The following is a 17,435-nucleotide window of genomic DNA, read 5'->3' as shown; positions in this document are numbered from 1 at the left end:
CTTTGGGAGGCCGAGGTGGGTGGATCACCGGAGGTCAGGAGTTCAACACCAGCCTGGCCATCATGGGGAAACCCCATCTTTTAAAAAAAAAAAAGAAAAGAAAAGAAAAAAAAGCCTCACATTATTTTAATTTCTAGTGTTTTTGTAATTTTTTTCTATAGATTCATGGAAGAAGTAAAGAAAAGGAGAGAGCTAGTCTAGATAAAAAAAGAGATAAAGACTACAGAAGGAAAGAGATCTTAACTTTTGAGAAGATGAAGGAACAAAGATTGAAAGAACACGTGTTTCGTTTTGAAAGGCTGCGACGAGCAATGGAACTTCGAAGGTAGGAAGAGAGTCTATTTTATACCTGTCTTTAAATATAGGTAAATATTTAACACTAGTTGTAAGCCAGATTTCTGGAAATTGTAATCCCACAGAAAACTGTTTGCCACCTTAAAGAAGTACAGTAGCTTCTAATGATTTATTAAGTTTGCATAGCACTTTACAGTTTACAAAGTGCTTTTTCATCTGTTATCTCCAACTCAACGGTTCTGTGAGGCTAGTTATGCCCATTATGCAGTTGAAAAAAATGGAGGCCCAGAGAGGCTAAATGACTCTTCCAATGCCACATGGCTAACAAGTGGCAGAGTCGGGACTCAGACCCAAGTCTTCTGACTCCAAGTCCAATGCTCTTTCCTCAACACCAAAGCTGCTGCCATAAAAAACTTGACTTTAAAGGAAAAATTTGAGATAAGATAGTTTCAGAGTAGCTGTAGTGTTCAAATTCTGTAATCTGAAATTTTAACAACAATTTTGGCAAAAATTTATTGTTTGCATTAGTGCCTAAGAGAAGGAAGATTTGCCCTATGAGCCTAATGGTATTTAGATTGTATGCCAAAGCAAGCATTCTCTTTAAAACAAATGGAAAATATAAACAAAGCAAGATGCTTCCATTTTTAGTGACCATATCTCAACAGTTCATTATGAGGGCCAGTTTACTTTTGTATATCAGTTTTTGGATGACACTTAAAATAGTCTTGTGAGTGTGTTTTATAGTATATTTTTTCGAATGTTACCTATCTTGTCCAGGGGTTACTTGTCATGGAATTTAATCTACTCATTCACAAGAGTGTTAGGAACTACCAGAGATACTTTTAGCAACTTAGATAATACTGTACAACAATTGCCACATAACTACTAAAAATAAGTAATCCTTGTAGCACACAGAACCCATTTTCTCTTTTTTAAGATGAGGTTCAAATGTGCCTAGTTTCCTGTTTTATTTAGTTGACAACAGATTGAGAGGAGAGTGGGATTGAGGAGCAACTAGAGCAGTGATTCTCAAACCCTGTGATTCCAAAGTCCCTTTTATATGAAAAAATGTTGCAATGCCTTCACTATTCTGAAATGAAATTGTTGCATAACATACTTAACCTATACTAATAATTTCCAAAAAATTTAATGTAATGACTTCACTATAATATAAAGGAGAAATGTAATTTATAATAAAAATATATATTCCAGATATGAATGTTTAGGCATGACTTAATGAAGTAGTCAGATGTTTGCACCCCTATTTAGACTCACTGAGAATGTGACAGCTCCAAATACAGACGGATGTATGTCAGTTGATACATTGTATTGGTTAGTAAATACCAGAAGTAATGTTGACCATATGACATGATTTCTGAAATCATGAGCAACTCTTAGTAAAGGTCTCACGAATGTATAATTTTCCTTCTATTTATATAGAGTTGCATTATTGGAAATTCTAGAATATATAAAACCATGTCAAAGCAAACAAACAAACTTAGCATTTATTAAAAATGGGGTTGAGTTCTAGACTCAGATGTTATTTTTGCTTAAGGTGTTTGGTTGTTTTTAATGGTATGAATGTCCATTGTGGCATCCGAAAGGTGTGAGAAGTGTTGGATGGTTCTTGTTGTGTATGACTATCCTCACTATTTCATGCATCAGTGAGATACGTAGATTCCTTTATCCTCATACACTAAACACTAGTGTCTGCCCCATGATATTGTGATAATTAAAAATACCCTGTCGATTTCTGTAGAAATAGTACTGACTCTTTGAGAACCACTGGGTTACTAGAGGAAGACATGCTGATAATAAAAAGGATGCTGACTACCTTACAGTAAGAAAATAACAATTAAAAGTCTAATACAATAACAGTTCAGTTCAGTGAACAATTGAACTACATCTGACTCAGAAAAACACGTTACCTGGAGGCATCTATTATTATAGCATAGTAAACATTCCAAAATAGCCCTTAAGGATGCCATTTTGTTATATGTAGCATATGCTATTATTGATGTTCATTGTTATGATCCCAAATCATCAAAATAGAGTATATATTTTGTTTAAGGAGATACAATAGAATATATAATAGGCATTAGAGCTTTTTCCATCAAAAACAAGTGTTGGAAGTTTCAGTTTTGTAAATTTGTATATGCAGATTACATCCTTCTAAAATGTCAATTGATTAATGGACTATTATAGTGATTTTTATTTAAACAGGAATCATCTAAGAGGAAACTATATAAAATTTAGCTGCTCAGTTGACAGTCTTATTTACAAATAAGTGAAAATATTGGGATCTGTTTAAAGTTTTACTTTGAATTATGTTTCCAATTACATTAAAACTACTTAGATTGAGTTGAAATTTAAAATTGCCAACCTCAAGGAAAAATTCAAATTCAAAGCTATTCTCTTTCACACAGTGCTAGCATAATTTAAGTATTTCTAAATACTGATTTTTGGTAGACGAAGAGAGATTGCAGAGAGAGAGCGTCGAGAGCGAGAACGCATTAGAATAATTCGTGAACGGGAAGAACGGGAACGCTTACAGAGAGAGAGAGAGCGCCTAGAAATTGAAAGGCAAAAACTAGAGAGAGAGAGAATGGAACGCGAACGCTTGGAAAGGGAACGCATTCGTATTGAACAGGTGCAGTCAGAAAATCTTTTCATCTTAAATAACTCACCTTTTCGAAACTCTGTGATTTTTGCCCTAAAATTTGCTTTACGCATTGTAAAGCGTCTATAGAATGAGTTTAGCTAATGAGTGTTGAAGTGTCCCTGAAAGATAACAGTGAATTAGGTACTCATTAAAAATACAATTAGTAGTAACTTTGTTCTAGATAATTGGTAATAACTCTAGCTCTGCAATATCATGGCAGCCTAATAGTCTGAGCATAGGACTATGAGTCCAGAGTAGTTGTAATCCAGGCTCTGTCACTATCCCAGTCTTAGAAAATAATAACAATTTCCTTACATATTATAGTGGGAATGATTTCCCAAGGCTGGAAGGAAATAATGCCTCTCTTTGCAGAATTGCACCTCAAGGTTTTAAGGCACTTGTCTCCATACATATTAAGAACACTGTTTCTAATTCCCTTTAGGTGCTTTTGTTTTAGTCAAATAATTAAACTAAACTTGACCTTCCCAAATACTTGCCAACTTTCACCACCCAGTCCTTGTTATTTTTAATGTTGCAGAACAATAGCTATAGCCTAGATTATTGAAATGAAATGTATGTATCCCAGGTTTGTTTTGCCTGGTCTTTGCTTATGGTGGTTTCTTAGTGACAAGGTTAAAACAAGGTTGCATGTATACTTACCTTATGTTTTCATTTTGCCTTGGTTGGTTCTTCCTTCTTTGTTGTCTGAAGGAACGTCGTAAGGAAGCTGAACGGATTGCTCGAGAAAGAGAGGAACTCAGACGGCAACAACAGCAGCTTCGTTATGAACAAGAAAAAAGGAATTCCTTGAAACGTCCACGTGATGTAGATCACAGGTAGTTACTCACTTCCTTCCTTAACAGTTACGCTTGCTATTTTATTCCCTTTAGGCTAAGACTAGAGAATTAGAAAGTGCAGGCTCCCATCACTGGAATAAAAGTCATGATCAGCAGGGATGGGAAGGATTACAGCACTAGGGTAGACCCAGTGCATTGGTGAGTGGGAACAGTCTGCATTTCTTGCCCTGTCTGTCTTTCTGATGCCAAATGTTTTTCATTATGAAGTTTCATTGTTGAAATATTTTGGAAGTGACAGAACCTGGATTACAACCACTCTGGATTCATAGTCCTATGCTCAGACTATTAGGCTGCCATGATATTGCAGAGCTAGACTTATTACCAGTTATCTAGGACAAAGTCACTACTAATTGTATTTTTAACTAGTACTTAATTCAGTGTTATCTTTCAGGGTCACTTAAAATATAAACACATGGAAAATATATTGTCATAGTAGGCTTCAGTAATAAACGGATTTTGAACGTTGGTAAAAAGGTAGTGCAGATAGTATAGAAATGGAAATCATAAACTTGAGGAGATTGATAGATTCCATTGTGTGTTTGCATTCATACTTCATATAGATTAAAAAATATAAATATGCCCATTTAATTTTCTTAACATAAATTCTGTGAAATTAAGTTGATTTTAGAAATAGAGAAATAGGTGGAATGAATGAATTGTGCTTCTGACTTCCACTCTAACATTTCCAAAGTTAAGGATAACTGAAGAGGTTGTGAACTGCTGGTTAGAATTTTATTATAAAGTGGTTTCAAGTATTTTGTTTGTCTTTTTGTTTAATAATTTTAAGACAGGCAGTTTTTCAACTATTTTTCTCTCCTATTTAAATTCTTCTCACACTATTGACTTTATGTAATTCAACAATTGAGTCTTTGCTAGTTTGTACTCCTAACTGAGTGTGTTATATCTTGAGTTTACTAGCCCTGTTGTGTCCACAGTTCTAACATGTGGTATGTATGACTCCAAGTAAATGTTGTTTGATTACTGTGGAAGTAATTTATGTAAATGAGCAAATATTTCTCTTCAAGGCGAGATGATCCTTACTGGAGCGACAATAAAAAGTTGTCTCTAGATACAGATGCACGATTTGGCCATGGATCTGACTACTCTCGCCAACAGAACAGATTTAATGACTTTGATCACCGAGAGAGGGGCAGGTTTCCTGAGAGTTCAGCAGTACAGTCTTCATCTTTTGAAAGGTAGATAGATATGTTGAAAATTATTATATTTATTTTATGAGACTTGCTAGTGATAACTGTTTCTCCTAAAATCTTAATTAACTATCAGGTCAGAACTGAATGTTCAGAACAAATTACATGATTTTTGTTTCTGTTAAAGTGAATGTGATTCAGTATTCCAAATTAATTAAATAGAACACCACTAAATAGGTTGACTTTATCTTCTTATTTTATTTTTTTTGAGACAGAGTCTCACTCTTGTCTCCCAGGCTAGAGTGCAGTGGCACGATCTTGGCTCACTGCAACCTTTGCCTCCTGGGTTCAAGCGATTCTTATGCCTCAGCCTCCCAAGTAGCTGGGATTATAGACATGCACCATCACACCTGGCTAATTTTTGTGTTCTTAGTAGAGACAGGGTTTCACCATGTTGGCCAGGCTGGTCTCACACTTCTGGGATCAAGTGATCCACCCACTTTGGCCTCCCAAAATGCTGAGATTATAAGTATGAACCACCACATCCAGCCTCTTCTTATCTTTAAAACTGTGGGAGCACTGATTGCTTTGGATGTGCCTCAACTGTTAATAACAGTAAAGCATTATTTAGCTTGGTAGTGACTTTGAGTGTTTGGTATCATTTCTCCCGAATGCTAAAAACCAACCTTCAGGCTAGACACTTAGTTCAGTTTAAAAGAAAATGAGTTGTAATAATAACTAGCTTTTTTCCATGGCTTTGCCTTAAGTTCATTTTTTGGTTTCATCATTATAGGTTATGCAGACAAAGTTAAGAAGAATTAAGCACTCAAGTAAGCACTTCTAGGACCTATATTCTTTGTTTCTAATCAATAGGCGGGATCGCTTTGTTGGTCAAAGTGAAGGGAAAAAAGCACGACCTACTGCACGAAGGGAAGATCCAAGCTTTGAAAGATATCCCAAAAATTTCAGTGACTCCAGAAGAAATGAGCCTCCACCACCAAGAAATGAACTTAGAGAATCAGACAGGCGAGAAGTACGAGGGGAGCGAGACGAAAGGAGAACAGTGATCATTCATGAAAGGCCTGACATCACTCATCCTAGACATCCTCGAGAGGCAGGGCCTAATCCTTCCAGACCCACCAGCTGGAAAAGTGAAGGAAGCATGTCCACTGACAAACGGGAAACAAGGTAGCTGTGTACTTTGTAGTGCTCTCCTGATGGTCTAATCCATCAGGGTTAAAAAAGGTAAGATTAAAGTTTGGATCATGTATGTTTTTATGTTTTGTTTAACAGAGTCGAAAGACCAGAAAGATCTGGGAGAGAAGTGTCAGGGCACAGCGTGAGAGGTGCCCCCCCTGGGAATCGTAGCAGCACCTCGGGGTACGGGAGCAGAGATGGAGACAGAGGAGTCATCACAGATCGAGGAAGTGGAGCACAGGTATATGCCGCAGGAGGTTTGTGGCCAGCCTGCACACATATATTTAGAGGATTTATGAGCTATTCTGGATATACAGTAGCATTTTGATGTGGCCTAGATTAGTTAGATAGGAATGATTAAGAGGCATTAATTTGTAAAATGAATCTATATTTTCCTCATACTTTACTGTCAGTAGTTGATCATCAGTACTCCAAAGAGTTAAAGAACTAGCCTTGAAATACTCCATTTTTTTTTAAACTTCCCAGAGAAATTTAAGAATTGTTAATTTGGTAAAGGAGCCTTTTTTTTTTTTTTTTTTTTTTTTTGAGACAGGGTCTCTCTCTGTTGCCTAGGCTGGAGTGTAGTGGTGGGATCTTGGCTCACTGCAACCTCCACTTCCCGGGTTCGAGTGATTCTCCTGCCTCAGCCTTCCGAGTATCTGGGACTACAGGCACGTGCCACCATGCCCAGCTGATTTTTTTGTATTTTTAGTACAGACAGGTTTTCACCGTGTTAGCCAGGATGGTCTCGATCTCCTGACCTTGTGATCCACCTCGCTCAGTCTCCCAAGTGCTGGGATTACAGATGTGAGCCGGCCCACCCTGTCTAAGCCTTTCTAATAACTTTGATTGTATTTCTTTTTAAGAAATTGAGGCTTTCAAACTGGATCCAGAATCTTTGGCCCCCACTTACGTTTCCTTCTCACTTTTTCCTTTTTAAAAAAATATTCTTGGTTAGGTGCAATGACTTAAACAGCTTTAAACAGAGTGTTCAGGCCGGGTGCGGTGGCTCAAGCCTGTAATCCCAGCACTTTGGGAGGCCGAGGCGGGTGGATCACGAGGTCAAGAGATCGAGACCATCCTGGTCAACATGGTGAAACCCCGTCTCTACTAAAACTACAAAAAATTAGCTGGGCATGGTGGCGCGTGCCTGTAATCCCAGCTACTCAGGAGGCTGAGGCAGGAGAATTGCCTGAACCCAGGAGACGGAGGTTGCGGTGAGCCGAGATCGTGCCATTGCACTCCAGCCTGGGTAACAAGAGCAAAACTCTGTCTCAAAAAAACAAACAAACAAACAAACAAAAAAACAGAGTGTTCACTACTCTGTTTTCCATAGTTATGAATGTATCACCTTCTAAATGCCATAATACTAACTAGTATGATGTAAAACAAGTTGACAACTCCTGTTTCTATGTGCTGTTTGCATGTTGTCCTGATAGGCTGATCATTGGCCCCACCCTGACTTGTCTTAAGGTTTTGATCTCTGTCTGTGCCTTCTTACAATAAATGTAAGATCCAAGTATTTGAAATAATGAAGGGTCAAAAAGCACTTGGATGCCAGGAAATACAGATATATAAATTAATGGCCAGGCCTGGTGGTTCGTGCCTATAATCCCAGCACTTTGAAGGCCAAGGCAGGTGGATTACTTGAGGCCAGGTGTTCAAGACCACCTTGGGCAATATAGCGAGACCTCATCTCTATAAGAAAATTAAAAAGCTAGCTGGGCATGGTGGTGCACACCCTGTAGTCCCAGCTAGGCAGGAGGCTGAAGCAGGAGGATCGCTTTAGCGATAAAGAGTTGGAGTAGTTATAGTCGCAATGCAGTACTCCAACCTGGGCAACAGTGTGATCGTGTCTCCAAAAAACATTAAAATTAAAAAAAAGGAATTGGCCAGGCGCAGTGGCTCACACCTGTAATCCCAGCACTTTCGGAGGCCAAGACGGGTAGATCACGAAGCCTAGAGATCAAGACCATCCTGGTCAACATGGTGAAACCCCATCTCTACTAAGAATACAAAAATAAGCTGGGCATGGCAGCATGCATCTGTACTACCAGCTACTCGGGAGGCTGAGGCAGGAGAATCGCTTGAACCTGGGAGGTGGATGTTACAGTGAGCTGAGATTGCGCCACTGCACTCCAGCCTGGTAACAGAGCGAGACTGCATCTCAAAAAAAAAAGGATAAAATTTGAATCATTTCCTCCGTATCCTTCCCTGAAGCCTGAGTAGCTTCTTGGTACAAAATAGATATAAACTCTTTTCATATGCTGTTGCATTACTCATCCTTTTATCTTACCTTGTCAGATGTCTTACTAATTTGCTTCTGACATTAAAAGGACACTAATATAAGTAAGTTGGTATGAAACTGAGGGTGTTGTTACTTTTTTTTTTTTTGAGACGGATTTTCACTCTTGTTGCCCAGGCTGGAGTGCAATGGAACCATCTTGGCTCACTGCAGCTTCCACCTCCCGGGTTCAAGCGATTCTCCTGCCTCAGCCTCCCGAGTAGCTGGGATTACAGGCACATGGCACCACGTCCAGCTAATTTTTTGTATTTTTAGTAGAAACAGGTTTCACCATGTTGGCCAGGCTGGTCTCGAACTCCTGACCTCAGGGGATCTGCCCACCTTGGCCTCCCAAAGTGCTGAGATTATAGGCAAGAGCCACTGTGCCCAGCCAAGTGATTTTTCATATGCTATTCTTTTAGCACTATCCTGAGGAGCGACATGTGGTTGAACGCCATGGACGGGACACAAGTGGACCAAGGAAAGAGTGGCATGGTCCACCCTCTCAGGGGCCTAGCTATCATGATACAAGGCGAATGGGTGATGGCCGGGCAGGAGCAGGCATGATAACCCAACATTCAAGGTAAATAACTAACCAGTTTAGACTTTTTCTGCCAGCACACAACCAACACTTTATCCTTTCCATAAAAGTCGTTACAGCTTCTTCTGACATTAATGAGAGACTGAATTACAACTAGTGAAAACCCTAGGTCTGCCCGTACATTTCCCTGTATCCACTCAAAGTTTCCAAAAGAGTGTTTGCAGAACAGCTGATATTAATGTGTTAGTTTGTATTCTTCCTTGTAAATGAATTCAGTGACATTCTGGCAAGTTGATCTAGATATGGGTATGTATGTATGTATGGCAGAATCTAGTACATAATGAATCCTTTTTTTTTTTTTTTTTGAGATGGAGTCTTTGTTGCCCAGGCTGGAGTGCAGTGGCACGATCTTGGCTGACTGCAACCTCTGCCTTCCGGGTTCAACCAATTCTCTCATCTCAGCCTTCTTAGTAGCTGGGATTACAGGTGTGGGCCACCATGCCTGGCTAATTTTTGTATTTTTAGTAGAGACGGGGCTTCACCATGTTGGCTCAGGTGATCCGCCTGCCTTAGCCTCCTAAAGTGCTGGGATTACAGGTGTGAGCCACTCCACCCAGCCTAGAGAATCAATCTTAACCTCACATTGGAACCATCATCTTTTCCCTACCTAGCATTCCTCAAATTCTTAGGAAGAAAAAACTGAAAGTGTGTTCTGTTTCCTCCCTTTTAAAACTCTTGGCAAAGCTTTTAGACATTTAACACAAAATCTGTTCATATGTTGAAAAGCGAGCTTTGTTTTCACACCAAGGTCGGACGTGGCCTTTCACCCAACACGTTTTCAGCTTCCCCGTCTCTTTCATGTCCTCCTATCTTTCCCATTCCTCTTTCTTAGGAGACTGCGAACCAAGTCACTACCATTCCATGGTCACACTTCTAACATCAAACTTCATAAGCCTGCACAAGCTCAATATTCATTGTATTGGTTTGTAAAGGTCACAGATGACTTTTCTCTTGATAAATATAGATTCTTTTATTTTCATAGTTGTCAGGCTTCTTGGTGCTTAAACACTGTTTCACACGGTCGCTTTTCTTTATTTTGAGGGAGTCTGTTTTCTAAGGCACCATTATTTTCTTTCTGCCCTTGTGACTGCCTTTGCATGCTCCTTCCTACGGCTAAGCTTTAGACACTGCTGTTCCTTTTCAGTTTCATGTTGCCATTGCCATGTAAGTGCTTTTCTGTTTCCATGAATTCGAGGTCATAGTCAAACTCATTTCTTTCCTGTTTCAAACTTTTGTGTCCCTTTTGTTGCCTCCAGCTTCTTTTAATTTGATAGTGCCATCACCCATTGTTCACTCATCCTGACTGGAAAAACAGGGGCCTCGTCTTTACCTTTCTTCATTTCTAGCATAAATTTCTAAGTGTGGTTCTGTTTTTTTTTTTTTTTCTGAGACGGAGTCTCGCTGTGTTGCCCAGGCTGGAGTGTAGTGGCTGATCTCAGCTTTCAAGAGATTCTCCTACCTCAACCTCCCAAGTAGCTGGGATTACGTGTGTACACCACCACTCCTGGCTAATTTTTGTAGTTGGCCATGCTGGTTTTGAACTCCTGACCTCATGATCTGTCTGTCTCGGCCTTCCAAAGTTCTGGGATTACAGGTATGAGCCACCGTGCCTGGCTGTTTCGTTGTATTTATTTATTTTTTAATGTTTCTCAGGCAGTGGCTCACACCTGTAATCCCAGCACTTTGGGAGGCCAAGGTAGGTGGATCACTTGAACTGAGGAGTTCAAGACCAGCCTGGGCAACATGACAAAACCCCGTCTCTACAAAAAATGTTTCTCATAGCTATTCCTTCTTCCTCATTTCAGCTTCTGCCTGATCTTCCCAAATTATTCTTTTCACTCTCCATTACCCTATTCCTAAATCGTTAAAACCCCCATTTTGTTAGACCATCTACTGCTCTAAAACCAAAAAAAGCAGCTGCTGCAGGTCACAGGATAAAGCCAAAATTCCTCAGCCTGGCATTTAAGCTTTTTTATAATTTAGTTTTATTCTGCCTGAACCTTTTCACTGTAGTTCCCCCCCCCCCCAACGACAAAGTCTCTCGTTGCCCAAGCTGGAGTGCAGTGGTGCGATCTCAGCTCACTGCAACTTCTGCCTCATGGGTTCAAGTGATTCTCCTTCCTTGGCCTTCCAAGTAGCTAGGACTATAGGCATGTGTCACCACATTCAGCTAATTTTTTGTATTTTTAGTAGACACAGGTTTTACCTTGTTGGCCAGGCTGGTCTTGAACTCCTGTCCTCAGGTGATCCTCCGGCCTCGGACTCCCAAAGTATTGGGATTATAGGCATTAGCCACTGCACCTGGCTTTAACTTTAGATTTTTATTGTGTGGTTTGTTAATGGTTTTTTCTGAGATGGAGTCTCACTTTGTCGCCCAAGCTGGAGTACAGTAGCATGATCTCAGTTCACTGTAACCTGTGCCTCACAAGTTCAAGCAATTCTCCTTGGTCCTCCCGCCTCAGCCTCCCAAAGTGTTGGGATTACAGGCCTGAGCCACCACACCTGGCCTATTAATGGTTTTTTGGGTTGGGGAGAGGGTCTGCTTTTTCTGTCTTACTAACATTTGCTCTGTTGCGTTACAGATAAAGATTCTAGAAATATTTCTTACATTACTTCCTATGATTTAGTTCACAAGCTTTAGAAAACAACAGAATCATCTGGCGGGCTTGTTAAAACACAGGTTGCCTGGTCATGGTGGCTCATGCCTATAATTCCAGGACTTTGGGAGGCCATGGTTGGCAGATCTTTTAAGCCCAGGCGTTCAAGACCAGCCTGGCCAACATGATGCAACACTGTATCTACTGAAAATAAAAAAATTAGCTGAGCATGGTGGTGCTTGCCTGTAGTCCCAGCAACTCTGGAAGCTGAGGTGGGAGAATCACCTGAGCCTAGGAAGTCAAGGTTTGCTGCAGTGAGCCATGATTGTGCCACTGCACTCCAGCCTGGGTGAAGGGAGTGAGTCCCTGTCTAAAAATATATATATGTATTTTTAAAAACCCCCAAAAAAACACACATTGCTGGGGGTCCCACCCCCAGAGTTCCTTCTCAGTTGTCTGAGGTGGGGGGAAGAATTTGCATTTCTAACAGGCCTGTTGTAACTGTTGCTACTGCTGCTGGTTTGGCGTCCACACTTAAAGAGATCTACTGCTGGCCGGGCGCGGTGGCTCACACCTGTAATCCCAGCACTTTGGGAGGCCGAGGCGGGTGGATCACGAGGTCAAGAGATCGAGACCATCCTGGTCAACACGGTGAAACCCCATTTCTACTAAAACTACAAAAAATTAGCTGGGCATGGTGGCGCGTGCCTGTAATCCCAGCTACTCAGGAGGCTGAGGCAGGAGAATTGCCTGAACCCAGGAGGCGGAGGTTGCGGTGAGCCGAGACGGCGCCATTGCACTCCAGCCTGGGTAACAAGAGCGAAACTCTGTCTCAAAAAAAAAAAAAAAGAGAGAGATCTACTGCTATAATCCGTCCATGTGCATATCAGCAAATGGCTTAAGAAGTAGTGGCGCTTCAAAGTGAGATTGCCCAGGTTCAAATCTCTGCTCCACCATTTTATTTGCTTTGTGACCTTCGGAGTTACTCAACCTCCAGATCTGTTTCTTCATCGGTAAAGTGGGGTTAGTAATGATTCAGATCTCAAAGGACTGTTGAAAAGAGTAAATGATTTATTTTGGATAAAGTAGCAAGAACAGTGCCTGGCAAATGGTAAGTGCTGTGTAAGTATTTGCAGTGATGATTTGTTCTTTGTTCTCTTACATTTTTTTCATTTAAACCTTTTTCAGTAATGCATCCCCAATTAATAGAATTGTACAAATCAGTGGCAATTCCATGCCAAGAGGAAGTGGCTCCGGATTTAAGCCATTTAAGGGCGGACCTCCACGACGATTCTGAAAATGAGCTCTCTGCCCTGGTTTTAAGATAATTTATTGAAAACTCTTGTAAACTTTACTTGACTACTTATGAAGAGGACCTCTGACTTGCTTGAGAGTTCTGTCAGACTTTTTCTTTTTAAAAATTTAACATGATTGCTTTTCTCAATTTTGGAGAAGATGTTTAAATAGTTCTGTTGTAACTTTTAATAGTTTTGTGTATCATTCAACTTTTTTTCTTGCAGCACCAAGACACATTTGAAAAGATGAAATTGAATTCATTTTGTTTAACGCTGTGTGAATGTAAAAGAGTAGTTTGCAGCTGTGTGGTAGTGGTTTAATTTGCAGCCTTAGCTCTGTGGTGTCTGGCTCTAGAGTTACTTCTTTTCACCAAGCATTTTCAGCCTCCCTTTTGAAGGCTGTCTAAGCTTAAGAAGTCTTAGCTGTCTAATTTTTAGAGAATAAGATTGTTCTTGCATTTCTGAGTATTATGTAACCTATTTTTGCAGAAGGTACTGTTACATTAAGTGCATCTGTGTATCCTGGTTTAAAAAAAATGTAATCTTTTTTGAAATAAACCTTCATATTCTGTATAGTTGCTAAAGTGTTGAGAACCTTTTTAATTGTAAAATGATAACCGATTTTCGGTTTAGTGTAGCAGCACACTTGTTCAAGTTTGCATGGTATGAAACCAAATAGATTATTGAAACCTTGGCCATGAGGCTTGTTTCACAAGGTTCTTAGACCGAGTTGTGCAGGTAAGTGCACTTTTAGGTAATCTGCACTGTTTAATGGATAAATTCCATCTCTGGGAATTGTGTGGGTATTAATGTTTCCATGTTCCCAACTATGTTGAGAAGTGGAACGAAAACCCAGGTTCTAGATGGGTGAATCAGCTGGGTTTTGTAAATACTTGTATGTGGGAAGACATTGTTGTCTTTTTGTGAAAATAAAAATCCACACCTGGAAGTGTGTGTGTCTTTGTTTCCAGCGTTTTAGGTGTTAGTCATCAACTTCTTTCTGCAGTTCAGCCCAAGGTAACTGACGAGGTATAGTGCTATAAAGGCAGTCTTTTGGTCTTTGTTTCTCAGAAATAAATCTAGCTTAGACTCTTCACCTCAATAGCTGGGCAGCATATGCTGTTCATATGTTAGAGACTTAACCACTGATCCTATGGCTTTTTTACAAAAAGGCATCTCTTTTAGTAAGGCCCTTCAAGGTAAATGCTGTTCTTTCAAAAAAAAGCTTCCCACATCCCTTTATCTAAATCAGTGACGAATAATCCAAATGGTCTAGATTCTTGGTAAATTTAGCAGTCTCTATGCTTGGTATGGTCATGCCTGTGAGATGGCTCAGACTTTAGAGTGCCGTGGGCAACCAGGGTACTGTGGTCTCTGGCCCTTTGGGGACTTCTCTGGATTTCTTAGCCTTTTCTGCCATTCCCAGTTCTACAGCTGTGGGAGAAGGTTGGGTGTGTGCGTCGGTGTTTGGGAGGTCTACTTCATTTCTTGATCACAACATTTTGTAGAGTGGCACAGGAGAAGCCTCAGTATCCACTGGAGTGAATGTTGGTGACTTTGGGTTAGAATGTCACTTCTCATTGTTTCCTCATTTGTAGAGAGGGACTATGCTTCTTAGAAGGGATTATCATACAGCTGCTAACATTGGCTAAGCGCTTTATGTGCTGGGCAATGTGCTAAGCATTTGACGTGTGTTCGCTTGCCTAATACTCAAAAGAATCCTCCTAGCCATAGGTAGAATTGCTGACCTGACCAGTTTTCAGATTGTAACCTGCATTTTAAACATTAGATCCTTGATTTGTTTCAGTCTTTTCTACACTTACACTGAAGGGTACAAGCCTAAAGACACTATAGGTAATTATTTTTTTTACTCAGGTTGCCATGGTGATGGCTTTTTTAAGTTCAGAAAACCTGACAAACCCACCTGATATGCTGGCACTGAGGCTGAGTGACCGTCAATGATCCAGGACAGCAGCTAGCAGCTCTCTGGCTGGCTCAGGGTCAAGAGTGAAAATCTAATTGAGAGGGGGTTTGTTTTGTTTGTTTTATTTTTAAGACAGTCTAGCTCTGTCGCCCCGGCTGGAGTGCAGTGGCGAGATCTCGGCTCACTGCTGCAGCCTCCACCTCCCAGGTTCAAGTGATTCTCTGGCTTTAGCCTCCCGAGTAGCTGGGATTACAGGCGCCAGCCACCAGGCTTAGTTTATTTTTGTATTTTTACTATTTGTAATTTTGTATTATCACTGCGTTGGCCAGGCTGGTCTCTAACTCCTGACCTCATGATCCACCCGCCTTGGCCTCCCAAAGTGCTAGGATTACATGATTGAGCCACTGTACCCAGTCTATTTAGAGATTTTTATGAAGGAAGATAGACTCCTCAAAGCCAAGAGAATGGAGGAAAATGTGCCATTCCCCATGTGCTGGATGCACAATCCATATGTTTCGCCACAGTGCAATGGCATCAATGAGTTAGAAGCTATAGACAGCTTATACGATGCAAAAAAGATTCAAGAAAGATAGCAGCCAGTCTTTGTAAGTTGGGCAAGATGCTGATGTCAGAAACTACACATGCCAAAAATAATTGTAAAATAAAATTAAAAGCTTAGGAATTACGTAGAAAAAAATCTCAAGTTCTTAAATATATGCAGTAATTAAAACATTTAAAAACCCTTCTGCCTGGATTGTCATTTAACTTAGTTCCTCCATACTTGACACATCTTAACAAACACTGAATCCTTATTGAAAAAAACTGTCAGATTTTTTTTGCATTTATAAAGAACCTCATCCAATCCATCTCTCTATCTAAAGATGAATCTCTTCTAGTACCTCCAGTAATTGCTTAATTAGCATTTCTGTCAAACACCTCAAATTTACCACGTGCAGTTACATCCAAACTAATCCTCTCAAGTAATTTAATCACAACCTTCAACTCAGTAAGGGTGCCGAAGGTAAAATTAATAATATCCCTTAAAACACACCACTCGCTGGACACGGTGGCTCACACCTGTAATCCCAGTACTTTTGGAGGCCAAGGCGGGTGGATCACAAGGTCAGGAGTTCGAGGCCAGCCTGGCCAACAGGGTAAAACCCTATCTCTACTAAAAATAGAAAAATTAGCTAGGCGTGGTGGCGGGCGCCTGTAATCCCAGCTACTCGGGAGGCTGAGGCAGGATAATTGCTTGAACCTGGGAGGTGGAGGTTGCAGTGAGCCAAAACCACGCCATTGCACTCCAGCCTGGGTAACAGAGCAAGACTCTGTCTCTTATTTAAAACACACACACACACCACTCAACAAATACTGTTTATTTTTATCTGAAACAAAGTGTTTCCTGAAATCTTTTAAGTGCTTCCTACAGATAAGCTTCTATCTTTCTCCTTCCTTTTGACTTAGCCATTCTAGCCAGGCCTGAGGTGCAGGTATGTTCACCTATATATTCTGTACCAAAATCACCAGTATCTGTCTTCACAGCTACTGTCTTATGTTTTCTCTTTGAGAAGACCAACTTCCCCTCTAAGCCCTCTAGTGTCTTTCCATCTATGGGATATATTCAGTCTTTCACCTCATTTCCTACTACTCTCCTCCTTGTTCACTTGGTTTCCACACTGGCCTCGTCTCATGTGTTGACAACAGCATCCCATCTCAAGCCTTTTGCTTTTGCTCACTCCTTCATCTGCAGTTCTGTTCCTCAGATAGCCATGTGCCTCACTTCCTCATTGCTTCAGTTCTTAGCTAAAATGTCATTTTCTCAACCATACCTCCTCTGATTTTATTTAAAATTGCCACACTTAGGCCAGGCGTAGTGGCTTGTGCCTATAATCCCAGAACTTTGGGAGGTAGAGGCAGGTGGATCACCTGAAGTCAGGAGTTCAAGACTAGCCTGGCAGGTAATTTCGTAATTACCTGATGAAACCCTGTCTCTACTAAAATTACAAAAATAGCTAGGCATGGTGGCAGGCACCTGTAATCCCAGCTACTTGGGAGGCTGAGGCAGGATAATTGCTTGAACCCTGGAGGTGGGGGTTGCAGTGAGCTGAGATCGCATCACTGCACTCCAGCCTGGGTGACAGGAGTGAGGTTTCATCTCAAAATAAAATAATTGCCACACTCCCTTTCTCGGCATTCCCCCTCCTTCCCATCTAATCTATAATCCATCTTTTCCTACTTGACTGTAAGCTCCAGAAGGATAGCTGTTTTTGACTGTTTTTTATTTTCATTACTGTATCCCTGGCCTCTGGGATACAGCACTCGGTAAATACTGGATGAATGAATAACCATGTAAAGGATTCAGAATTTTTACAACAGGGACATAGGGAAAGCAATCTGGTTGGGATGGGGGAGCCTGGGCTTTGTCTTGGAATTGCATTTGTGTAACACACTTTTTAAAGATTGAATACTTAAGCCACCCTTTGGTGCAGCCACCGGTAAGAAAGGGGATTGTTTAGGGACAGGCTGCCCAGACTAACCTCTCTTAGCGTGGAATTCATGCTGTCTGAAGGTGTGAT

The 17,435-nt window shown here is 40.7% G+C and overlaps 1 protein-coding gene across 7 annotated transcripts in view; it reads left to right on the top strand.

The window, feature by feature from the left end:
• The window catches only part of SLTM (SAFB like transcription modulator), a 56,599-nt gene extending 42,715 nt beyond the window's left edge, over positions 1 to 13,884 (top strand). For 6 of the 7 annotated variants that reach the window (XM_037739745.1, XM_037739743.1, XM_037739744.1 and 3 more), the window contains 8 exons: positions 162 to 325; positions 2,764 to 2,944; positions 3,668 to 3,792; positions 4,839 to 5,009; positions 5,835 to 6,149; positions 6,255 to 6,399; positions 8,865 to 9,025; positions 12,829 to 13,884. In XM_037739745.1, the coding sequence (XP_037595673.1) occupies positions 162 to 325; positions 2,764 to 2,944; positions 3,668 to 3,792; positions 4,839 to 5,009; positions 5,835 to 6,149; positions 6,255 to 6,399; positions 8,865 to 9,025; positions 12,829 to 12,937 (1,371 nt within the window). In that variant the 3' untranslated portion in view covers positions 12,938 to 13,884. The remainder of the gene's footprint in view (positions 1 to 161; positions 326 to 2,763; positions 2,945 to 3,667; positions 3,793 to 4,838; positions 5,010 to 5,834; positions 6,150 to 6,254; positions 6,400 to 8,864; positions 9,026 to 12,828) is intronic. The other variant, XM_037739741.1, reaches the window with a different exon arrangement.
• Positions 13,885 to 17,435: the final 3,551 nt, after the last annotated feature.

The sequence above is a fragment of the Cebus imitator genome, unplaced genomic scaffold, assembly GCF_001604975.1.
Source record: "Cebus imitator isolate Cc_AM_T3 unplaced genomic scaffold, Cebus_imitator-1.0 Scaffold74, whole genome shotgun sequence".
In the NCBI taxonomy this organism is placed as follows: domain Eukaryota; kingdom Metazoa; phylum Chordata; class Mammalia; order Primates; family Cebidae; genus Cebus; species Cebus imitator.
Note: the sequence above shows the minus strand (reverse complement) of the source record. Positions and strands in the feature narration are given on the sequence as shown.